Raw genomic sequence first — 25809 nt, 5'->3', positions numbered from 1 at the left:
AAATCCTCCAAATCCCAAAGGCAATGAGGATTGAAAATGGGAAGCATTCTCCCCCACCCCCCACCTCGCCGTACCCCTCCCCTTGTTAAATTTTTACCAACTGAGCCTGGTGATTGAAGGAAGTGACAATGAATGATGCAAAAGGTGAGAGATCCCACAGTAACAGCAGAGAAGGGGAAAAGAAAGGCCAGGGAAAGGAGGCAAGCCTGGGAGGAGGGGATTTGTGCCCCGAGCTTATGAATATTCTAATGGTTGTATGTTCGGGAATCAGGAATTTGAAAGTCTGATGGTTGTTGTAATTACACATTCATCTTTGCTGTTTAGTTAAAGCCACATATGTCATAGCAAGAAAAATTGTGACCTGTTATTAAAATCAGTTGTGTTTTCCCTGCAGATATCAAGATGAGTGGGGATGTAGCAGATTCCACGGATACTCACAGTGCCCTCAGCCAGGTGGAGACAGGTAAGGGTCTTCTCTTCTGGGGAATGAAACACGAAAGCACGGGTGGGAGCGAGTTGTTGCAAATCATCATGGAACAATGCGGTATCTTTTCTTGCTCAGTCTTTCAGCCAATCAAACCCCAAAGCTGGGGCTTAGGCAATGAAGGAATTCCCTTAGAGACATAGGATGTGACCCTGGAGGCTTTGAACAGTAGATATTGGTCTAGAGGGGGACAAAAATCCCTGGAACTAGGCTAGGAAAGGGCCAGATCCTGAAAAACAAAATGGAAACAGGAAAGTTAGGGAGATCAACTTTTTGATGTGCCATTCCAACACCCGTGGAAGCAGCAGGCTGCGGCCCTAGCCGCTCTGACTGATGGAAAGCACTGTGTGTCTTCAGTAGATGGGGACCAAGGCCTTTTAACCCCAGATTTCTCAACAGGCCTACTCAAGGAACCAGCCAAAGAGGGCCGTGCGCAAGTCTTCCTCTTCCAAATTACATGCATGTGGGTGGTAAATAGACCCAGAAAGAAAGGCTCGGTGCCTGGAAGATGACTTTGCTTTGTAAAGAAGAGAAAGAGGGCAGCAAAGAATTGAGAAGAAAGTTTCATAGCTCTCTGCTTTTAACTCCATAGCCCAAGCTTTGCTTTGAGAGCTCCATATAATTAAAAAGAACTTAAAGAAATATGAGTATAAATTGTAACACCACCAAATAACTTTAATAGCCTTCCAACAAGACCTCAATTAGTCTTTCATCTGGATCATTAGAGACATAGAAATTAGAAGTGGAAGAGAATCAATGTCCCCCAGAGCTAAACTCTTTTCCCAAGTCTTCAGGTGCCATCTAATCCCATTCTTGAAGCTTGGGTCAGGGGCAAGATAATTGGGGGTCCTGTGGAGGCCATCTGCAGGATACACTTACCATAAACTTTTCTACCCCACAATTTAATATTAAAACAATCCTATTGCACAGGTAACAATACATGTTAGAGCTGTAGGTTCTATGGTTTTCTTTGTGAGTAGGGAGAGCTGGGCTAGGAGACTCTCTGGGCCAGTTGCACTCATTTTTCAATTGACTTAATTGCTGAGTATGTTTTACTGAGGGTCTGTGGAGGGGGGCACTTGTTCTCCCCAGTTGAGCAGAAAATTTCCTCCAACCCAAAGAATCAGAGCAAGGTTTTAAAATCAGTTCAGCTGGGGGTGCCTGGGGGGGCTCAGTCGGTGAGGCATCCGACCCTTGATTTTAGCTCAGGTCATGATCTCAGGGTTGTGGAATCGAGCCCTGCGTTGGGCCCCACACTCAGCGTGGAGTCTGCTTGGGATGCTCTCTCTCCCTCTGCCTCTGCCCCTCCCCCTGCTCACTCGCTCTCTGTCTCTCCATCTCAAAATAAATCAATAAAATTGTTAAAAAAGAAAATAAAATCAGTTCAGCTGGAGAGGGATAGGCAGTCTCGGCTCTGACACTCTTCCCTGGAGAAGACTCAGACTCCAGAATCCACTATCAGGAGAAGCTGGATTGCCCTTTCCTGGTAGCAGGCTGGCTGGAGCCAGTCCTGTTCACCTGGGCCAGGTCTACTACCCCAGGTGTGTGGGGACACAACTAAGAGAGTGCCTATGTGGAAAGAAGACCACACTTAGCTGGCTGGCTGGCATGGGCGTTCTGTGACTAGCTAAGCGACCGAGTCAGGGTAACCGTGTTGGGAGTGGGAAGGAGCTACATGGAACCCTAAAAGGTGAGCCAGGGGAGAGAGTGAGTTCAGATTCTGAGTGGGGGTTAGGAAAACGAAGGTGTTAAGAGATGATCTGTGCACATTCTGGCCTCCTATCTGGAACTCTGGGAGCTATGTATAGACTAAGTTGAAGGAGAAAGAATCCAGACATAAACTAGCACTTTGGGGATCTGTTTGCCATCCCAGGGCTACTCCCAGTTCCGTATGTGACCTTATCCCAGCTACTTTGCCTCCTTAGGAGGCAAGAACAGATGATCTTCGAAGGGTATGGATTTAAAATCACAGCCTAGCTGCTCACCAGTTGTATGATCTGCTAAGTTAGTTTAGCCTCGTCTCTTCTGTAGAGGGGGGTTAATTAATGTAGCTGAGATGACCTTTAAAGCCCTTAGCACACTGCCTGACACAATGCAGCTGTGATCATCATCTCGTCTAATGACATCTTCAAGATCCTGTGATTCTGTAGTTTACAGAAGGAGCATCGCTGCTAAGCACTTGGGGGCCCTAGGTAGCTGGGATGCCCTTCTCCCGTTCACTCCGGCCAAGTGGGTCAGCCCCGGAGGCTGGTTTTTCTCGTTTCCCATTCAAGAAAGGATTCTGTGTGGGTCTTCCTCAACTCCAAGGAGACCAAGAAGTCCGTGCTCTGTGCTGTCTGGAACTTCTCCACCCCTAGATTCTTCACTTCTGGGGACTCAGTGCCATGGCTGGTACCATCCATACTTAGGTGATCATCAAATTACTGTATGTTTTTAAGGGCGAGAAAAAAGAGGTAGCTAATTAAAGTAACCAAACTTCCTGGAAAGTCATTCTGACTCATTTTTTTTTTTTTTTTACAGAGAAAAGCTTATTATGAGTCACAATGGTTACCAACTTGGTTAAATGGCTTCCTTTGGATTTTTAAAAGGCAGATCCCCCTTCCCAGCAGTGCGTGAATTAGGGGGTGGTTTGTCTCTGAGTTTTAAAGGAACTACAAACAAAAGGTGACCTAGAAACCCCCAGCTCCCTGAGAGCACCTTCTGTGTTGTGTGAAATCCCCAAGGGGCACAAGGGCTGGGAGCTGGGAAAGGGAAGTCATTTCCCCATCCACACAGGCTAGGACTGCGAAGGAGGACGTTCTCAGGTCCAGACACAGACCTCCTGGCTGGCAGAGACCTGACAGGCAGCTCATTCATTCTTCCCTTTCCTCCTGCTTATAAGGAGCTGAGGCACGGACAGAGGATGAACTGCCCAAGGCCTCCGAGTGTCTTTGTGGCAGCACTAGAGTCCAGAAATCTCCTGATCCCCTGTTCAGTCCTCCTTCCCGACACCCTTGGTACCCGCCTCCCAGAGGACTGGAGCCAAGTTTCTAGATTTCTGAATCATCAGCTTTTCTATCCTTTCTTTTATGTCCCTGTTATTTTTCCTTCATTCTTAAGACTGACAACATTTTCTTTCCTTGTTCTCAACTGAGTGGTTGATAAGAATATACAGGCTTACCGACATTTCGAAAGCCCCCGCATCTGTAACTAACAAACCCCAAGCACTCATACAGCTAACCCTGGGACTTTTGACCACACGGGTCACAGAGTAGCCTCAAACACAGCGGAGGACAGATATGCTGGGCACGGGAAAGAGGAGAGAAAGTCCAGCCACGTTCACGCAGCCTCTTCCCCATACCTGGGCACGTGGACGTGTGCCTAGGATTTCACGTGCATCATCTCATTTCATTCTTATGATCCCTGTTTTTATCAAGGAGGAAATTGTGGCTAAAGAATGAGAAACTGACTTGCCCAGGATTGTACAGCTTTGAACCAGGAATCAAACTCAGGCCTGACTCCTTTGGATTCTTATCTTGGCTCTGCCATTACCTCTCTGCCCAGATTACTGGGCAAGTGTTTCCGCACCGGGACCTTTGGATTTGGGCTGGATAATCTCTAGGAGCTGAATCTTGAAAACAGTGTACATGTTCTGCTTTTCCAAATTCTTTGCCATCACTTTCCACGTCGTGCATTTGTGTAAAGGCTTCCCCAGAGCTAAGCCCTCCCTCGCTACCGCATCGCCCTCAGCCCCTCCCTAGTCCCTTTATTCCAGTTGCCTTCTCCGTGTCCCCTTGGACACCGCCAGCCTCCTTGCTCCATTTATCTCTGATCCTCCGCTCCGAACTAGCTGGTAGTCCTGTAACCAACATCCAAGGAGCACGCTAGTGTAGACCCTGGGCTCAAAAAGATGAAGAAACAGTCCGTGTCCTCAAGGGGCTTTCCCTTCTATCACAGGAATTCATGGCGGAAGGGATGACAGTGGCAGTTGTGTCTAAAAGAGCACAAACATCCAATGCATTTGGCCCTTCCAACAGTTCTGTGTGGGTAGATGGTATCATCCCACTTTGAAGATGAGGGATTTGAGGCTGATTTTCCCAAGATCCCATACCTAGCAAAAGATAGAGTTAAACCCGCGTCTTTCTACTGACTTTCTACCCAAAGATGGGGGTGGGAAGACTGGGGACCAACACAGGAGCCAGTGATAGAGGACACAGGAGACTGGTAGCAGCAGGAGAGGTCCCAAGATTATGGAGGGGGCACCAGCCAACAGGGCTGGAGGGAAACCAAACCCCTGGAAGGTGGGTTGATTTAGTCCAAGAGGCAGAAGCCTTATCTGGGGCCAAAACATGCTTCCTGGGGAAGAGCAGGAACTCTGGTGAAATGGGGAGGGTGAGAATCTAACCTCAGAAAGAATTTTCTCCTTCCCTCTCATCCTGAGCCAGCCTCACTAAGGCACCAGTCTCCCCCCGCCCCCAACCCTCTGATGGGACACTGGGGTGGGGTTGCAAACCGAGATGATAGTAGAGCAAATTCCTTGGCACCCTTGTCCTGCTCAGAGATATGGGAAGGAAGATTTCTGTGAGGAGAACCACGGGAGGACAGGAGGCTAGAGATGAGGGAGGGACTGAGCTTTGTCAGTTGTCCATTCCTGCAGCTCCTCTCCACCCTCAGTTGTCCTGTCAGTGAGGCGGAATGGCTAACACTTGCCCTACTCTCCAGAAGGACCGCCAAGGCATCTTAGCTCTCTGGGGACCCTTTTGCCCTTCACCTGAGAACTTCCAACATGGTTTTACTAAGGAATGGGCATGACCATGTAGGGAGTACAGATAGGCTGGTGCCTCTCGTAAGGTCCCACAGGAAGAATGAGTAACTGACCCAAGACTAGAAAGTCCTTCTCAACCAATTCATTCCTCACCATCTCCACCCTACTGAGTCCTCAGGAAGAGAAGCCAAGGGTAAAGAAACTATGTTTCATCACAGCCAAGAAGTGAAGTTCTAGGCAGAAACAGTTCAGAAGTCTTTTAGAGATGTGTATGGCTTTCAGTCCAAATATTTATGGAATAAAACCATTCTTTCCATGACAGAGAGGACAGCAGAAATCTAGGAAGTACTTGGGGGGGTGGGGGAGGTGAAGAAGAGTCTCCTATTCCTAGCCCTTTCTAAATGGGGTACACATGCACACACACCCACCCCTTTCATGATTAAATGACAGAGTGGGTATGAACATGCTTCACAAAGGGTGCACCACTGTACAAATACAATCCATCATTAGGTTGAAAATTATCAGAAACATTCAGGAGACAGGACAACGCTCTGTCACTGAGCCACGTGGGACATGTCTACCTGTGCCCTAGACTTGAGTTTCCTTGTTGTAATAGGGGGAGGAGGGTGCTAGAAGGGGATGGACTAGTAGTCTCTAGGATTTGCACTTGCTGACCCTGGTCCTGCACCTCCCTCTCTACCTGCTCTGCCCCTCACCTCTCTTGAAGAGGAAAATGAAGCCACAGCCCTTCCAAGTGTCCAGGGAGGGGGGCGGGGATATGAATTCCTGATGGTGTAAGGACTCTGAGGATGTAGGGATTCTTGTCTATGCCTCTCTCTTCCTTTGGAGACATTTCAAAACCATCCCTGGAAAATGAAGGAATCTCCTGGTCTTAGAGATATTTTCCTTAAGAAAAGCTAACCCCACGATTTCTCTTGGCCCCCTGTTCTTGTAGGATACAATCCTCAGTGCCTAGAAGTCGTTCTCATCTCTTGCCTGAGACCCCCAGCATAAGCCTGTTGCCTCTTGTTAGAGCCTTCTAAACCAGAGTGTTTCCAGTTTCCGTGCTAGGGAGATTAGAAGGTACTAACTCACTCCCCAGGCTTCATACCATGGCTCGTTGTGCCAGAAATCTCGGGAGAGCAGCCTGTGGTGTCTGGAATTGCCTGTCTGCCCCTAGCAATCAGAGAACCCTCGCAAACAAAACAGCTTCAACAGCTACTCTCACCTCTACCAGCCTTACCACTCAGACTCTTGCTCATCCATGATTCCCAAACCCAAGCCCCCAGGGCAAACAAGGCAGCATTGAGCTGCCCAGGTGAGCCATGGGTGACTGGGCCAGTCCTGCCTGGCGCCGGCCCTTCCTTTTGGAAGGAAGTGGCTCCCCACCACCCTTGCCTCCATTTTTGCGGCCCCCAGAAGAACGTGGACCTCCTTTCTCTTCAGCCTAAGAGGGGACAAAGAGAGGGAGCCCAGTGGGGGGCATCCATGTGCTGTCTTTTACCATCCATGTGGTTTCATCGGTGGGCATTCCGTAGGGGGCACTGCCTCTCCAACAAGCTGGGGTACAGGACCAGCTGTTCCGCTTCTGGTCTGTCCAGACCAGCACGCGGTCCCACCGCGCAAGACAGCAGGTCATACCCGCCACACGCAATCGAGCTAGTCCATACCTGCCCGCGACAGGGAGAGCCCACTCCTCACATGCTGGGGGCTCTATTAACACTTCTAAGTTCACTCTCTGTGTTTGTATTATCGGGTCTCAGACTTTCACAAACAGCTGGCGGAGCAACCCTGGCCGTTTGAGCACACATCGAGGGGCCCTGTCTTAGAGTTGGCCTTGGTGTCAGAATGTCCCTGTCCTTTGGCATGCCGTGAGCGAAGGGTACTTCCGACCTTGGGTATATCTTATGACCTTCACATTCCTCCCCGCCCGCTGTGGGTATCGTGGGTGTGATGCTAGAGAGATCCAGCAGGACAGGTGGGTCCCAGGCTGTGCTCTGCGGGCAGGGAGGCCTGACCCCCCCCACCCCACCCCCACACACAGAGTGGGAGACTCAGACCACTGCCGCTTGCTGGGCCTCAACCCTTCATTAAGGCATCCCACATTTATAGCCCACCCCCCCAGGTGTGAGTAAATGCTTTTGGTCTCTTGGGTCCACCCTCTTCCTCAAGAAACAATTAGGGCAAAGAACACCTGGTGTGGAAAAGTGCTGACCAAGTGGAAAAAGAATTTAAAGAGAAAGGAGCTACCAAAGTAGGATGTGTTTTAGGGGCTTGAAGAGCAGCCCAAGTCCAGGCAACTGAAATGCAGTCCCACCTTGCCCCTCGGATCCCCATCACCGCTCCCAGCCCACAGACAGACCCACTTACACACACTCACAAAATCCCCACCTCCAAGCCCTCCGGCCCCTGGGGGTGCATCCACTGGCAGTCTTCCCTCCTGGCAGAGGCTGCTCTTTCAAAGGCAGCCTGGGGATCCTGGGCAGGGGTTTGTGAACTTCTGCTGCAGGCACCGGGGAGACCCGATGTCAGAGTCTCAGGCCAGCATTTGCTAGTGGGGTCCCTGTGTGGAAACACCTCCCCTGGGAAGGGCTTTGCCTGGAATCACCCATCCTTAGGAAAAGTTGCTGAGAGGGAGAAGCAGCTTTGGGAGGAGAGGGAGGGGATCAGAGCTGAGTGTCCTTACAAGCGAAGCTGCCTGAGGTCACCCCAGCTAGGGCTGGTCCGGCCTCACTGGAGCCCCGGGGGTTTGGCTGGGCCGGGCAGGCTCAGAGAATGAGGCGGTAAATTTCATTTCCAGGGACTTCAGCCACTGACATTTCTGTCCCCTCCTGCCTCTTCCGTGGGCTGGTGCTCACTGGGGTGGGGGCGCTTCTGGGGTAACAGGAGGGCCCTGGGAGACTCAGGGAAGGCAGGCCTTTGTGCCAAGCCAGGAGCATGGGAAACTGAGCTGCAGGCATCTCCCAAAAAGCACCAGTGCAGTTGACTCAAAAAATAATAGTTGTTAATTTGCATGGCATTTTACATACAGGTTCCATGCTGGGCTTTTCATCACCTACCATGGTGCCATGGAAGCCCCCTAGGTCTCCCCTCTTCCGCCACCTCTTTTGGGGGCCTTTCTGTGTCCTCCAGACTCCAGAACTTCCCCCCCCCCCCCCCCCCCCACCTAGTCCATCCTTGGATTAGCCCCGGCCAGGAAAAAAACACAGCGGCTGGCCTCGCTTGGGTAGGCTCGGTCCAGTCCAGATTTGCACCAGGAAAGCATGCAGGTGGGCTGGCAGGTCTGGGCCCTGCTGGCCATCTTAGTTAGGGGTGCCCCAACCTGTCTGCTGTGGGCCACAGCGAGGCCACTGGCAGGGGGCTTGCCCACCCCACTCCCCCACCTGCTCCAGCTGGGAAGAGGAGCAAGCCAGAGAGCCCAGAGAGGTGCCTAAAGGAGAGGAAACCCAGTGGTTGCTATGACGATGGGGTCTTGGCACCCGATTTGCATAGGGCTATGATTTCCATACTGCAGGGTGAATTTCCATATCCCTGCCTCAAAGCCTGTTGGGGCGGGGAGGGGGAGAGGGGAGAGGTCATTTGAAATTCAAATGAGGATGATTAAGGTTTTCTTGAGGAGGGAAGCTGGGACAAAGGGGGTGAAGCCGGCTGGCACTTGTCTGCCCCAGGCTCAAAGTTATCAAAGGGAGGCAGCACTGGGCTGACTCCCTCCCACCCCTGCCTCCACAGGCCAGGGGAGAGGTGACAGAGGTCAGGCTGGGCTGAGTGCTAGTGGCCTTTGCCTCCTGGGAGAACTGGATAGGTCCCCCTCCTGCCCCTGGACTCAGTTTACCCCTCCATGTCCTGAGGACGCTTGAGCTCAGAGCAACCATTGAGTGTGTTCTACTTCTGGACTCGAGCCTACCTCCCTCTGGTGACCACAGACTGGTCATCTCCGTTTTTCTACCCATGAAATTGGAAAAACAATCTGTACTTTCTCATTCGGCTGAGGAGATGTGAGGACAGACGGATTCTAGCCTCTACCACCCACTTGTGCTCTTAGACAATCGCTTCCCATCCTTGGGTCTGAGCTTGTGCATTGGATAACCGGTGTGACCTTGAGGGTCTCTAAAATTATTTGTAAGATGCTTGGAATGATGTGAATTGCTGCACCCCTGCCCCCAGCTCACCAAGGTGCAGTCATGAGGAGCTTAGACTTTGGAGCCAGAGTCTGTATGTGAATCCCAGCTTCTCTGCTTACTAGTTATGACCTTGGGCTAGTTACTTAATGGTTCCCGAGTCTGTAAAATGGGGATAATAATTGTACCTATCTCATGAGGTTGCTGTAAGGATCGAATGGGTCAATACTTAACTTAAACACACTTACCTCAGTGCCTGCCATAGAGTAATGCTGTTTGCTCGTATTAGTATCAGAAGCATCAAGCGTCCACAGAGTGGGGCAGGGACTCAACAGCCGATCCAGGGAACCTCGATTAGTAATATAGGCTGTCTCCTGAGTAGCCCTGCCTATGAACTCATTCACTTTGGCCAGCAGGCCGTTGTAGCCACTTGCATTTGGGAGTGGGAAGCCTGCTTCAGGGGAAGGGCCCAGGAGCAGCCCTAGCTAAGTAGTCACCCCACTGAGCGCCTGCCCGGCTAGAGGGCTAGAGGGGCCAGTCACCTCCACCCCTGCGGGCTCCTCATGTGGATCCTGACTCAAGCCTGTCTTTACTTCTCAGAAAATAGGGAAATGACAGGAGGAAGGGGAGGGAACAGGTGGAGAGACCCCCTCCCCCCAGGACCCAGTGCTAAGGCACGGGCCAGGTTTAATGAGATTAGGGGACATTGCTAGTTCTGGAAAATCTAAAAGTCCTTTACTTCCTTCGAGTTTCTACAGCAACCACATATGACGCTCCATTTGGAGATGGTGTGATGTAGTGCGGACAGCCTTGCCTGGTGGACAGATGTGGGCTTGAGTTTCTGCTCAGTGATTTACTAATCAGGAAACTTGGGCAGGTTGATGAACCCCTCTGAGCCTCCTTTCCTCATCTGTGAAATGGGGATAATAAGAGCACCTACTCATAGGGTGGTTATGAGGATTAAATGCTGCATGTGTATAAAATGTTTACTGCAGAGCTTGGTGCGTAGTAAATGCTCAATAAATGTCAGCTACTAATTATTCCTTATTTGAAAACAGTGTTCTGCTGCCAAAATGTTTAAAAATGCTCTGATCTAGTCCTATTCTCCCATTTTATGGGGGGAGAGACTGGGGTCAGAGAGGGGGAATGACTTTCCCAAAGTCACAGTGGGGATGTGAGAGGAAGGTATCTTTAGGAACACTTTCCCCCCACCCCAGAGGCAGTATCCTCTGTCCTTTGTTTCTGTTTTGTCCTTTCCTTGGATTAAGCCTCTCCTCTCTCTCCCCAGCACCCTTCTGTCAGAGGCGGCCCCTGCAGCCCCCAGAGGGGAGGACCACCTTACTCTACAAGAAGGAAAGCAGAGAGAAGGGTGGTGGGGTCTGGGCTCTGCAGTGGGCTGTGGGACCTATAACAAGCCCCAGCCTCTCTGAGCCTCTAGTCACTGGTGAAACAGGAGTCCTGTCATTCCAGCCCTGTAGACCTCACAGGCAGGTGGGGTGGGGACCACATACGAACTGGAGATGGAAATGCACAGCACAGTAGAGAAGCAAACCCAGTGCGTGTCACTGTGATCAATGTGTGTTGGCAAGGACACCGGCCCTGGAGCCAGAACTTGAGATCCAAGTTCCTGCCCCTTCCCCCTCCGCACCCCCCACAGTGCTGGTGCGGGGACCCAGCCTCGGTTTCCTTGTCCGCAGAACAAGCTGTGAGGAAGGAATGAAATGAGAGCCTACCCGTGGCAGCTTTTGGACGTGTGAGTTGTTCCGCAAGTGTGAGAGAGCATCTCCTGTCCGAGCTTGCTTTCTATGCGCGCACCCCTCTGAGCTGCACAAGGTCATGTGCGCACCCACAGGAGAGCCCGAGCCCAGCCACGTGGCCCTCCCAGGCATCTCCTCCTGCCCTTCTCAGCCCGCTTTACTCTGTGCCGGGAAGAGGGCTAGGGTAGAGCTGCTCAGTCTCCGACTGACCTTAAGCCTCTTTGAACCTCTTCCTTCCCCAGGCTGGGCCAAGGGCAGAGTGGTGCTGGTCTGGAGTCGACCTCTAAAGAACCCCCACGGGTGTTGTGCAGGGTCAAGTCTGGGCATTGAGCTCTGGGGAGTAGTTCCTGCTGTGCCGCTTGTTACCTGTATGACCTTTAGCTCATCCCTTGTCCTCTCTGGGACTGTTTCCTTCCCTGCAAATGGCAGGGATAGCACTGGGAGTCTCTAGTCCTCTTGAACATTTAATACTCCTGATAGAAAAATCGCAGGCGAGGCGCTTCTTCGAGATGTGCTCATTAGTGCATCCAGAACCCTGGGCTTACTAACAGAGTTCTTCCTTTGGAGTTGGATTTTTCTTGTCTTCCAGGCTCAGGGGACTATGAGTTGAGACTTTGGCGGGGACCTGGCTCTTCTGGCCGCATTCCTTGCCGCAGGGACCTGAGTCCCTGGCCTGTTTTTCTGGAACTTGGTGCATCTGCCTGGATACTGCTTCCGTGTGGCCTCTGACAATGCTGCCCACTTTGGGCCAGCAGGAGGTGAGGGGGCACTGTAGGGGAGCCCCGGGGAGTCCCATCTACAGCTCAGGCTGAGAAGCAGTGGGGATTGTCAGGCCTAAACAATGAGAAGGCCATGTGAGGAGCCTTTCATTTGTCAAAGAACATCATGACAGATGGCAGAGGGAGCTGGGAGGATGCTGGGCTTCCCTTCCAGCCAAGGGGTGCCATGGAGCCCCTTGTGTCCACTGTGGCTCAGCCCCAGGCTCCTGATCTGTGGGAAGGGACCAGAGAGCAAGGCTTCAGGGTTCAGTCTCACAAGGGTGTGTGTGTGTGTGTGTGTGTGTGTGTGTGTGTGTGTGTGTATGGAGAAAAGGCGTCAGTCAGGTCGCTCACCTGGGCCATGTCATGAGGAATTGCTGGAGAGATTTGCTCTACCTTAGGGTAGAGAGGAAGAAGCTTTAAATCATGAAAATTCCCAACTCCACACATGGTCAGAGGTCAAGGGCACCTGAGAGATCCCCCTGTCCTGGGGTGGTAAATGGGTTTCTTCAGGAGAGCTCATTCTGACCATCGGTGGTGGTCGCTGAAGCAGGGACGTTAGAACAAGGAAGAGGGTGCAGTGATGCATTCGTGACACCTCCCTGGGCATGGCTTGCACCCACATGCATGTCTGTATTTGCTGTCTACACCCCCCGAGGTAAGGTGACTTGACTGAGGACCCTGAGCTAGTGGAGAACTGGGAGTCAGATCTCCCCCAACCCCTAAGCTAGGGCTCTTTCTCCTCTCCATCCCAGGTCCTGCATCCCGTTCTTCAGGGGTCTTCAGGGGGTCCTCCTCAGGGTCCTCCTGGGCATTTCCTTGCCCCTGTAAAGGAGGTGGCAGGAATGCAGACAGAAACTTTTTTGTATTAATATTTAAGGGAAATTGAAGGCTACAGAGATTAAGCCACTTGCCCCAAGTCCAGCGTAAAACAGCCTTTGAAGTAACCCTCGAGCTCAGTTTCCCGTGTGTTCTCTGTACAGAACTCTGACCATTAGGCAGCACTGCCAGTTCCTTGGAGGAATCTCAAGTAACAGAAAAGGTAGGCATGGTGTCTGTGGGGTCCTGGAAAACAACCGCTTTGACTGGTTTAAGTGACCGTGCCGGGAAGTCTCTCCTGGTTTGCTCTGGTAGCTGGCGCCCAGGAGTGTTTCCAGGGTCCTGGGAGCTTTAAGCATGGCTCTCCCAGGAAGTGCCCACCAGCTGCCAAGTGGTCAGAAAGTGGCACTGAAAGTCTTACTGGGTTATACCGGGTGCGGAGCTGGTGAGAAGAGAAGCAGTCCAGAATTGGGAGAGGTTCAGCCCCATTGCCGAGCACTCCGCACTGTTTACCAGGCAGAAGTGAAAAATCCTGCTTGGACAGTTCTCCATTTCTGTGCTTCCACCCCCCTCACCCAGAGAATTGCTCCCCAGGCAAACTCACATCCCGGTGCTGCCAAAGCTATGAAAATCAGCAGGTCTGCTGCTCAGAGGTGGGAACGCAGAGGGCTGGTGTGTCTCCTACTGTCTGTTGTGGGCCCCCCGGGGTTCTGATAGGTTGTACCCATCACCTAACCTGGCTGAGACTCAGTCTCCTCATCTGTGAAATGGGGTGAATAATAATGCTTCATCTTCCCAAAGGCAGGGAACTTGCCCCGATGATCTCCTGAGGTCTCCCCCAGGCTCATGAGCCAGGGTTTCAAGGTGTTGGCTCTCCTCCTGCTTTCTTTCTGGGAGCCTCATGGCTCAGAGATGGCCAGGGGGCCATGAGAACCCAAAGAAGCCTGGAGAGACCCCAGTGGGTGCCCTTCCAGCTTGGCATAGATCTCACCCATTTGCCCCCAAGACCTCCAAATGGGGGATTCTAAAGCTTCCTTCTCGAGCCCTGTCTGCCCTCCCCCCTGCCTTCTATGTCCTTATCTTTTGTTTGTGTGCAGAACAAACAGGACAGAGGGAAATGGTAAGAAGAGCTCTTTGGTCCTTCTTCTGCCTCGCTCTGCCTATGCTGCTGACAGGGACCAGTTTCTGGGAGGGGAGAAAAAACCTTGGTGCATTTCAACCAGCTGCATTGAATGGAAAGACTTCAGAGATGGAAGGAATTTTAGAGATTCCCTGAAATCCCCCTCTTGATGCCATCAAATTGTCCCTCGATTCCAAAACCACTTCTGTAACATCGCTGAATACAAGCAGCCCCTGGCTGAATGTTCCTAGCAATGGGGAGCTCTGACGATGTGAAATTAGTTTCACTGCTGAACACATCCACTCTTCACAAAATTCTTCCTCCCACTGCAATGCAGCCTGCCTTCCAGCAGCTTCGCCCGTGGCCCTGCTCTGCTCTTTGCTGCTTCAGGCTAAGCTTGGTTCACTTCCATGCCAATATTTGGAGAGGAAGGAAAAGTCCACTGATATTTATTTAAGCACTTACTATGCACCAGGCACTATGCCAAGTGCTTTCCAATGTTCCCTCATTGAATTGTATTTAGAATTTTTTATTTTGCGAAAACTCAGACGTACGGAAAACATAGAAAACAGTTAATGAACAGCCATATACCCATCACCTGGATTTGGTAACTGTCAACATCTCGCCATCCATATTTGCTTCATCCATTTGTTTCTGAAATCCCTTTTTTTTTTCCTTTTCAACTTTCCCTTGTGGACATTGTCAAACACACATGACAACAGAGACAAATACAATGAGCCCCCATATACTCATTGTCTACTCTCAACAACCATCACATTTCTGCTCTTCCTGCTGCTGGAATATTTTCTTATAAATTCTAGACATTGCAACATTTCCATCCTAAATATGGCAAGGATGCATCTGTAAAACAGAAGGAACTTTTCCTTCTTAACTACAATACCATTATTATACTTAAAATGAATTTCTCATTTAATTCTCACGGCAATGCCATGAAGAAGTTTTTATGTAAAGACAAGTGTTGTCATCTCTAGGCTAAATCTCCTTTCCTCATCTGATGTGACATCTGGGTCCCTTACCATCTTGGTCCTCATGCTCGGCAGCCCAGTTCCTCAGCCCAGTTCATCCCTTTTTCAAACTGACGCCCTGTACTGGGCACAACGCTCTCAGTCAGGGATCTGCCTTGATCTGCCTCTCCATTAATGAATGGGACCGCCTTAGCTTTTTTTTTTTTAAAAGATTTTATTTATTTATTTGAGATAGAGAGAGAGAGCATGAGATGGGGGAGGGTCAGAGGGAGAAGCAGACTCCCTGCCGAGCAGGGAGCCCGATGCGGGACTCGATCCCGGGACTCCAGGATCATGACCTGAGCCGAAGGCAGTCGCTTAACCAACTGAGCCACCCAGGCGCCCGACATATCTGATTTCTTTAGGAGATTCAGCCTCTCTCAAAATGTAACATACAGAGGACAGACATTTTGGCGGCAAAATGCCTGATGCTCTGCACGCTTGAATTCCTAGTCACCATATGTATCCGCTACGATTATTGCTACTGTAGTTTGAAATTGGTTATTGGTATGTTGAAAAAGCTTTTTATGAGGCTTCCAATTATAGCACGTAGTATGGGGTTTTTTTCAGCTTTGTTGATGTGCAAGTGATAAAATTGTAAGAGATTCACAGCGTACATCATGGTGATTTGATATGTGTATACATTGGGAAATGATCCCCTCCATCTGGTTAATTATCACGTCCATCACCTCACCTATTTACATTTTTTTGTATGTGAGAGAACCTTTCAGTTCTCCTCAGCAAATTTCCATTATACAGTAGAGTCCTATCAACTATAGTCACCGTGCTCTATATGATATCCTCAGACTTTATTCATCTTACAGCTGAACGTTTGTACCATTTCACCAACCTCTTCCTATCCCCTCACTCCCTCAGCCTCTGGCAACCACTTTTCTACTCTCTCACATTCTGTTTCTATGAGTTTGACTTTAAAAAAAAATTTTTTTTGAGATTCCACATGTAAGTGATACCACGCAGTATTTGTATTTTTCTGTCTTATTTCACTTAGCATAATACCCACAAGATCCATCCATGTTGTCACAAATGGCAGGATTTCCATTTTTCTCGTGGCTGAATAATATTCCAGTGTGTGTGCGTGTGTGTGTGTGTTTTAAGATTTTATGTATTTATTTATTTATTTGAGAGAGAGCATGAGCGAGGGGGGGAGGGGCAGAGAGAGAGGGAGAAGCAGACTCCCCACCAAACAGAGAGCTGACGTAGGGCTCGATCCCAAGACCCTGGGATCATGACCTGAGCCGAAGGCAGACGCTTAACCTACTGAGCCCCCCAGGCGCCCCTGTTGTGTGTGTGTGTGTGTGTGTGTTTAAATAAACAACATCTTCTTTATCTATCCATTCATCGATGGACACAGATTGTGTCCATATCTTGGCTGTTGTGAATATCACCATGGTGAACATGGGGGTGCAGATATCTCCTTAATAGCATTGTTTTCATTTACATTGGAGATATACCCAGAAGTAGGATTGCTGGGTCATACGTAGCAGATAGTCTTCTAGTTGGGTATAACTTTGTGCAATTTGACTACGTTAGTGGACTACCCAACATAAAGTAGAAAAGCAGATTTCTGGGATAGCGTATTTGTTAAAACAGAATTCCCTAATTAAAAAATAAAAGTCTCTAGTTTACTTTTTGTCTGTTTCATTTTTGTTGAGGTAAAAAAAAAAAAACAACACATGACATAAAAACTAAATATAAACCATTAAATTTAAACATAAAATTTACCATCTTAACCATTTCTAAGTGTACAGTTCAACCTCCCCTGTCTTTTATATATATATATATATATACAGTTGATTTTGTTTAACCCAAGTACAGGGCTTTACATTTATTCCTGTTACATTTTACCTTGTTGGTTTGGGCTTCCTATTAGAACATGCCAAAATATTTTCTAATCCTGATTCTATCATCCAGTTTTCTGCATTCATCTCCCTCTCTGCTTTGAATCATTTCCAAATTTGATCAACATTTATTTACCTAAGCTGTTGATCAAAGTCAAACCCTTGGTTTCTCTGTGTCGGCCACTGGATGCAGTGCCTTTTTTTTTTTTTTTTTTAATATAAGCTCTAGGCCCAACATGGGGCTGGACCTCAAAACCCCAAGATCAAGAGTCACATGCTCTACTGACCGAGCCAGCCAGGTGTCCCATGCAGTGCCTTTACTGGGAAAACTGTATGAGTATAAGAGTTGAGAAATCAAGCTTTGGTCTTGATTCAAGTTCTCTGAGGCTGTGTGTCCTCTGCAAGGTGCTTCCCCTCTGAGTTTGGACTTCAGTGTCCTTCCAACTCTTCCTTCTGTGTGTCTGTCCTGCTTTGTTTTTCCTGCAAGTGATTGCTACCTTCCAAAGAGGGAGCCAGGGCTTGGAAACATGATATGTTCAAAGTTTCGGCAGATGGTGGTACCTGTGACTTTCTCAGGTCAGAATCAAAGATTGGTTTTTGGAGCAGTTCCTTAGTAATTTGGATCAAACACATGGTCATTTGGCACCTACTGTGTATTAGGTACTTTAGGCACTTGAGGTTCAAAGATGAATAAGATTTATAATAATGCTAACCTCTAGGAGCTCATGATTTCATGAGAGAAACAAACACATGAACCACTGGGTCTAAAAAATGTGGTATGTGCAATAAAAGTCATAAATAAGAGGTGTGGAAACACAGAGAAAATCCCATATTTTGCTTTGGGAAAGTTTCATGGAGGATGTGACATTTGAGTTTAGTCTTAGAGGACGAGTGTGTATTTTCTTTTTTTTTTTTTTATAATTTTTTTTTAAGATTTTATTTATTTATTTGAGACAGAGAGAATGAGAGAGAGCACATGAGAGGGGGGAGGGTCAGAGGGAGAAGCAGACTCCCTGCCGAGCAGGGAGCCCGATGCGGGACTCGATCCCGGGACTCCGGGATCATGACCTGAGCCGAAGGCAGTCGCTTAACCAACTGAGCCACCCAGGCACCCGAGTGTGTATTTTCTAGGGAGAGAAGGGCACAGCGCATGCAAAGTCCCTAACATAAGACCAGGCTTAGCCTGGATAGGGGAATGGCCCAGGATGTCTGGAGCCCAGCTCTACAACTGGGGAGTACCTCCCAGTGCCCGAAGCATGGTCACCAGCTTTCTCTCCTTTGAGCTTTACTATAATCCTGGAAAGTGGGTGGAATGGGAATTATGACCTTATTTTGCCATTGAGAAGCCTGAAGCGTCTGGAGCTGCCTGCCTTGATTAAACTCACACAGCCCGGGAGTGATGGAGCCAAGCCTTGAACCTCAGTTCTCCACTTCAAGTCCAGGACTGTTTCCAAGTACGCCCTTGCTGCTTCTCCACAGAGCATTGCAAAGGGGTATAAAGTAAGTCTCAGATGATCGTGGACCAGGATTTCACCTAATAGGATAATTGCATCCTCTCATTTCTCCCTGAAAGAGGAGCACCTACCTCACTGTGTCAAAGATGAATAAATTGAGTCCCAGGAATGGCTCACCAGTCATCTCTCAATCTAGAGCATTAGCAGTAGAATCAGAATCAGAACTGGAATGGCTTTGGGGAGCTGAGCCCTTCCTAAGTGCCCAGCATTGAGCTATAGGGCACTCTTGACTCTGTTGGAGTGTCATGGGGCCAGTCTCCTTGGGAGGTCCTGGCCAACCAGGTACCTCATTCACTTAGGCTGGGTTTCAAGAAAGATTAGGTACAGATACCAACGCAGGTAAGAATGAATTTGATGAGAAGGAGAAATGTCCTAGTGAGGACAAGTGCAGCAGGTGCATCCTCATGATAAGAGGCCTCTTGAGAAGGGCCATGGAAAAACTTCTAGGCAAGAGAAATTATTAATTTTGTTGGCTGGTGAGTTTTAAAATTAAACTCTGAATTCTGCTTGCTCATCTTTCCCATTTTGTGGATCTCATAAACAACATGATAATTGCATTCACAGAAACCAAAAGCAAAGACCTTCTTTAATTGCCCACAAAGCTGATGACCTCCTCCAAGTCAAACTGTTTTGGCCCTCCACTGTTTCTCTCACTGTATTAATACCTCCTTCTGGAAACATCTTCCCCTTTTACCTCCCAGTCACCATCCTTGCCTGGTCTTCCTCCTCCTCGAGTGCCCACTCTTTCTCCGTCTCCTTCGCTGGCTCCTCCTCATCATCCCAGCCTTGACTTTTCTTTCTTCTTCATCTGGACTCAGTTCCTTTGTAACCTCACTGAATCCTGTGGCTTTAAATGCCACCTATAAGCAGATAACTACCCAGGTTATACTTCTGACCTCACACTTCTCCTGAGTCCAAACTCACTTCCCTGCCTCTCCTGGGATATCTCACTGGCATCTCAAACTTACCTCCTTCAGAAACATAGCTTTCGACGTTCTACCCCCAGCCTGCCCTTCCCTGAGCCACCCCCATCTCTGGTAATGGCACCACCGATTATTCCATCAAGAAAGGCCAAACCCTAGAAATCATCCTTGATTCCTCTCTTTCCCTGCACCCCACCTCCCATCCATCAGCCAGTCCTGTCAGCTATCAATTCAACATTCTAAATCCAAGCTTTTCACACCACCTCCACTGTCGCTGTCCCTTCCACTCTGCTGCCCTTTCTCATCTGGGCCACGGCAATGGCTCTCAACTGGTCTTGCTTCCTGCTCTCTAACCCCCTACCAGCTCATCACTGTAGGTTTAAACACTGAAGTCAAGATCATGTGACTCCTCTGCTCAAACCCTCTATCACTTCCTGTTGTCCTTCAGCTTTCACCATCACCTGTCTGCCAGATCCATGTCAGCTTGCCTCTGATTACCCCATTCTTCAGCCCTACTAGCCTCATTACTATTCCTCAGCATGCAAGCCTGCTCTTGCCTTAGATCCTGATACTTCTGTCTGGAATGATCTTCCTCAGACCTTCGAAAGGTTGGGTCCTCACTTCATGGAGTGAAAACCTCACCTCCCCTCAGTGGCCTTCCCAGACCATCTGCTTATGAACAGCCTCTGACACGCCCTTCCCCTGACAAAGTATTATTGTTCTCCACAGTAATTATCTCTAAATGAAATTCTATATTTGTTTTCTTATTCCTTTTATGTCTCCTCAAGTCGAAAAGAAGTCAGGGACTTCTGCTGTCTTCTCTAGGATTGTATTCCCAGTGCCTAGAACAGTGCCTGGCACCTAGTGTGGGCTGAGTAAATGCGTATTGGATGAATTTGCTCTTGTGGCAAGTTTTAAAATTACTCCTTATTAGGCCAACTTTACAATGTCATGGAAGGATTTTTTTTTTAAAGATAAAAGCTCCTCAAAAAATAAAATCTAGAACTACCGGATTATCTAGCAATTCCACTTCTGGGCATTTATCCAAATAAATGAAGACACTAACTCAAAAAGATATCTCCCCCCCAGTTCAGTGCAGTATTATTTACAATAGCCAAGACATGGAAACAGCCAAAGTGTCCACTGGTGGATGAATAAGTAAAGAAAATATGCTGTGTATATGTCTATATGCACACATAACATGGGACATAGAACATTATTCAGCCATGAAAAAGAATGAAATCTTGCCATTTGTGACAACATGGACAGAACTTGAGGGCATTATGCCAAGGGAAATAAATCAGGCAGAGAAAGACAAATACCATATGATCTCATTTATATGTGAAATTTCAAAAGCAAGCAAGCAAACAAACAAACAAACAAAAACAAAAGCCAAGCTCATAGATACAGAGAACAGATTGGTGGTTGCGAGAGCTGAGGGGTGGGGATAGGTGAAATGGGTAAAGGGCGCCAAAACTTCCAGTTATAAAATACAATAAGTCCTGGGGATGTAATGAACAGCATGGTGACTGTAGTTAATAAAACTGGATTGCATATTTGAAAGTTGCTGAGAGAGTGGATCTTAAAAATTATCATCAGAAGAAAAAAAATGTGTAACTATGTGTAGTGATGAATGTTCGCTAGACTTATTGTGATGATCAGCGTGTTCACAATGTATACAAATGTTGAATCATGCGGTACACCTGAAACTAATATAATGTTATATGTCAGTTACACCTCAATTGAAAAAAAAGGTAAAAGCAATTTTGCCTTTAAGTCTATCTGTCTATGTGCAACTGCTTTCAGATTGTGGGCCCTTCCTACCTTTAGCTCTCCTTGCAGATTTTATGTATTATCTTCACTGATCTCAAAATCAGGCTGCTATACAGAGGTCACTCCATATCTCCCCGTATGCCCTTCTCAGGACCCCATCCCTCTTCATCCTCTGCTCTCATCTTGCTGCCCTAGTTGCTGGAGGAGATGCCCTCACAACCATAGAGGAAAGGGCACGCTTCCCCATGCTCATTTAGAACAGAGCAGGGCAAGGGGTTTAAGTTAAAACTCCAGAGGATTCTCTTAGGTCCCATTCATTCTTCTACCAGGCATTTCTTGAGACACTGCACTATGTTAGGAACCGTGGTAGCCATTGAGAATGGAAGTCATGTCCCCATTTTCATGGAACTCATAGACTAGCAGGAGAAAAGCGCACAGAAAAGGAGTCCCATGATGTGCCATGCAGGGGCAGCGAGGGCTCCTGGGGTCCAGAGTGGAGCAAGGCTAACCAACTCTGGGCAAGTGTGGAGACAGGACAGGCTTGGTATGTTTGCACCTGAGCTCAGGGTGCCTGGGAGGGAGTGAGGTGGGATCCTGAGGGACAGTCATATGGGGATTTATGTGTTGTGCTAAGGAATTGAGACTTTATTCCAAAGTTATTGAAGAGCCAATGAAAAGCAGAAGAATTTTCTGATTGAAAGTTCTGAATTCATTCACTTGTCCATTTATTCTCTCATTCAACCAGTATATTTTGAACCCCTGTTATGTACTAAGCCCAGTGCTATGCCCTGAATGTATGGTATTTAGTAAGTAGTCATTGTCCTTGCTGTTACAGAGCCAGCCAACCATGGCGCATAAAGGAAGCATGTTTGGTGGCTCCTGCCATAGTTTGGTGGGGGTTTTTGGGGTTTGGTTTTTTTTTTTTAAAGATTTTATTTATTTTGACAGAGAGAGAGGGAGAGAGCACAAGCAGTGGGAGCGGCAGAGGGAGAAGGGAAGTAGGCTCCCCACTGAGCAGGGAGCCCGATGAGGGGCTCCATCCCAGGACCTTGGGATCATGACCTGAGCCGAAGGCAGACGCTTAACGACTGAGCCACCCAGGCGCTCCACTGCCATAGATAATTATAGGAAAAGGAAACCTTATTATAGCTAACAATAGAAGCAAGTCCCCCTAACAATAGGTGTATATTTAAGCAAACTACGGTCCCCAGAATGGAATATTAGGGAACCATTAAAAACGATGTTTACAAGCATTGGAGAAATAAAAGATTTATGGTGCCTCTTAATAGTAGAGGGGAAATATTAATGATGTTCACTGGGAAAAGCGGGGTAAAATTTATACAGGGTGGTGAATATCAATGAGGAAAAACAAACATAAAAAAAGATGATAACATATACAAAAATATGAATTATAGCTGCCCCTCGGCAGAGTGATTTTTCTGCTACTTTATACTTCTCTATAACAAATATTTTTCTCTATTAAGCACACATTTACTTATCCCACCATAACTTGTTCCGTTATAAAAGGAAAGAGATGAACAGACAAGAAATGAAAGCCAGAGGGGAGAAAGCAAGGACAGACACCTGTCTATCTGACATGACTTAGGTGTCATGTCCCCAGGAGGACCAGGATGGGGCAGCCGTGTTAGGTGGCCGGTCATCCCTTGCTTAGCCACGACAGCTTGTTATCTGTCTGAGGGAGTGCCACAGAACGCACGCTCCGGGATGTCAAGTTCCATCCCGGGTGACTCTGTGTGACCTCGGACAAGTCACCACCCTGGAGGAGATTTTCCAAAGACCTCTCCAGGAAACAGGATAAGTAGGAAGAGCCTGGCCACAGGGGAAGCGGGTGTTCTTTTTCAAAATCTAGACAAGCTCCTCCCCCACATTGCCATTTCCCTCTAACCTTCAGTCCGTCCCAATCCCACTAACAACTCATACTTTCGTTTTTATCTCTTTCAGGAAATGATCGAAATGGCCTAGATTTCAACAGGCAGGTAAGGTCTTTCAGAAAGCAACCTTTATTCTATAAATATTGAGGGGCAGGGGCAGGGGGCGGCCACTTAGACTACGCCAGGTGCGGGAGATATAAAGAAGATTATGTCAAGTTTGAGGGTGTTTATTCATAGGCTCTGTAGCTTTCAGGGGCCTATCAAGGGCCTTTGTGTCCAGCCCCTCCCCAGTCAACAAGCCAACGCTGGGGTCCCCACTATCCCCTCAAAAGAGTACTGACACCTGGAGCACTTATTTAGGACTAAGTACTTGCCTGATGTGGTGCAGAATCTAAAACCACAGCTCTCTTCCCGTCACGGCGTTTAGTCCGAGTTGCCTCTTGGGTGAGTCGGTCTGCGTGGACCAATTGTTCAGAGAGGAATGTATGGAGGTACCAAGGATGGAGGACCTGAGACCCTCAGGGAACTCCCGATTGAAAGGGGAAGATAGGGGACAAACAGGAGGAACAGAACAAGAGAGCCCAGGACAAAGTGTATAACCTGGCTCCGTGGGACAGTGTAGACACAAGCTTGGCGCCTTTGAAGAAAACCGAGTCGTGTGGGGTTCGAGTTAGTCTGGGAGGGCTTCAGGTGGGGGCAGATGGTGTTGGACAGAGTGCGGGATGGACAGATGTGAAGGGAAGGATGGAGCAGAGGGAGAGGACTTTCCCCCTTGAGATCAGGCTGGCGGGAAGCCGGGGGGAGAGGGCTCGCACAGGGCATGATGCCAGAGCAGATGTGGGAGGGTATGTTGGTGGGAGGAAAGCTAAGGTGGTCTGAGTTTTCTCAGCTGAAAAATTAATTGATTTCCTAAATTTGGCCGGGGGTGGGGTGGGGCATATACACTATGGCAGGTGTGGGAATACAAAGAAAATTAAGACATGCTCTCTGCCCTGCTGCAGCTTATAGTCTAGCATGGAGAGTGCAAGAGAGAGATAAAAGGAGAGGGAGGAGAGAGAGAGAGACTCCTCGGGGAATAATTCTAATACACTCACAACCCTGCTTTACTAGAGGTGTGTAGAAAGCATGGTGTCAAACAGAAATGGAAAGAGTTCATTCTTCCTGGGAGCTCAGGGCAGGCTTCATGGAGGAGGTAATATTTGAACTAGCTCTAAAAGGTGAGTAGGACTCTGTCAGGCAGAGAAGAGTGCGGTGGAAGGGCAGAAAATCCTGATGTGGGGGTGCATTGGAGGATCACGGGTTCCTTCTTGCTCTGATATTCTGCGTCCTAGTTTAGGTGACAGTCTGAGGTGGGACTGGAGATCAGACTCCTTTATCTATACAGTGATTTGAAGTCACTACTAACGTTTCCTAAAGGGCTGGGTACTTTCTGGGTATATCCCTCATGGTCAGAGAGAGCAATAATCTGGAGTCCCAAGCCAAAACCTCTCAGGCGTTCTGCATTTTGTTCACTGTGGAAGTCGTCTAACGAGTGGAGGCAAACTACTCTCTCTGTACGCGAGGCCTAAAGTAGAGAGAGGCTTCAGACTTAGGACTTGCCACCAACATGGTCGTTAAACACCGGAACAGCCACCAAGGGAAAGAGACAGTAGAGTCAGCTTCTCACCCATGGTCTTTGCATATGAGACAGAGTCTTCTCTCAGGGATAGTTTTGCCAGGTTTGCTTGCAGGGCGGGAGGATGGAGGAAATTCCCCAGGATTCTGTGATCCTGAAGGAGAATCCTAAGCAGGTTGGGATGGGGCCTGTGCCCTGTGCTTTCCACCCTGAGGAGGCAGGATGGCAGCCTGGGACCCACCTTTCACTGTCCCTGGCCCTTGGAGAAGATGCACAGGGAGGAGCCCATTCCACACCAAGATGTGACCACACCAGCCCAGTCCGGAGGTGGCCTGCTCCACAGGCCTGGTGGGTTGAACTGCCTATGTGATCTTTTGGGAGCTTGAGAAACCCTTGTGCTTGGGACAAGACTGGGGGCAGCCCCTCTGGCCCTAGGCAGCATCCAGAGAGGTCCCTGGCCCTTTGAACATCTTTTGGGGTGTGGTGTCTCCAACAGTCGGGAGAAAGCATGCTGGCTTCTTCCAGGAGTGGGCCTCGCTTGAATTTGCTTCACTTAGCTGAGCCCCATGGGGTGGGCTGTTCCCTCCTCCCTCCCCTGGAAAGGGTTTTTGGATTTCTCATTACTGACAAGAACAGACATGACAGATCTTTCCTTTCAAGAAGGGGAGAATTTTGGAGAAAGAGGCTCAGCCAGGTCACACTCCTTTACACTCTTAGGCCAGAGCACTCCTCTGCTCACGCGCATCCACATCCATCCCACCCACCCACCCCCCGCCGCCGCCCATGGCTCCTCCCTGCGACCAGTCACTCTATCCCTCAGTGCCATCCAACACGGACACCCACAGGTTCACGTTCATACCAGCTCGCCTGCAGACCTACAGGTGGGCACCCAGGCTTTCTCGAGCCACTGCGTTGACCGTCATCCCTCCACACTTCACAGGGAGGGAAGTAAACCAACATTCACTGCCTGCCAAGCTCTGTGGAAGGGGCTTTGGGCACTTTATCTCATTGAATTCTCACTATAGACCAAGGGTTACTATCCCCATTCGACAGGCGAGGAAGGCGCCTCCCAGGCAGCCCCACCTTTTTTTGGCAAAGGATTTGGGAGATGAACTAATGTGCCGAAGGTCACATAATTGGCCACCTGGCAGAACCAGGATTCGAACCCACATCTCTTGGACTCCAGAGCCCATCTTTCCCTTGATGGCCTGCTGCATCCTCCTCTACAGTCTCTCCACTCTCCGCTCCCGGCACACACACCGTGCTCAGGGAGCGGCTGGGAGCCAGGGGCTGAGTGTGACCTCACTGTGACTAACTGGGAGGAAATGGGAGGCAGAGGGTGTGGGGAAGGGAAGAAAGGGTGGTTGTGAGGAGCAGCCTGGTATGGCACAGGGAAGGGGTTGACAGA

At 48.9% G+C, this 25809-nt stretch overlaps 1 protein-coding gene across 6 annotated transcripts in view; it reads left to right on the top strand.

Annotated features, from left to right (window-relative positions):
- LOC123857727 (POU domain, class 2, transcription factor 3) overlaps window positions 1-25809 on the top strand; it is a 101016-nt gene that overhangs the window by 33219 nt on the left and 41988 nt on the right. For all 6 annotated transcript variants that reach the window (XM_045894834.3, XM_054512236.2, XM_045894833.3 and 3 more), the window contains 2 exons: window positions 395-463; window positions 22857-22891. In XM_045894834.3, the coding sequence (XP_045750790.2) occupies window positions 395-463; window positions 22857-22891 (104 nt within the window). The remainder of the gene's footprint in view (window positions 1-394; window positions 464-22856; window positions 22892-25809) is intronic.

The sequence above is a fragment of the Mirounga angustirostris genome, unplaced genomic scaffold (assembly GCF_029215605.1).
Source record: "Mirounga angustirostris isolate CCGP_5_RB_7025 unplaced genomic scaffold, mMirAng1.0.hap1 SCAF_13, whole genome shotgun sequence".
NCBI classification, from domain to species: domain Eukaryota; kingdom Metazoa; phylum Chordata; class Mammalia; order Carnivora; family Phocidae; genus Mirounga; species Mirounga angustirostris.
This window is presented reverse-complemented; position numbering and strand designations above follow the sequence as displayed.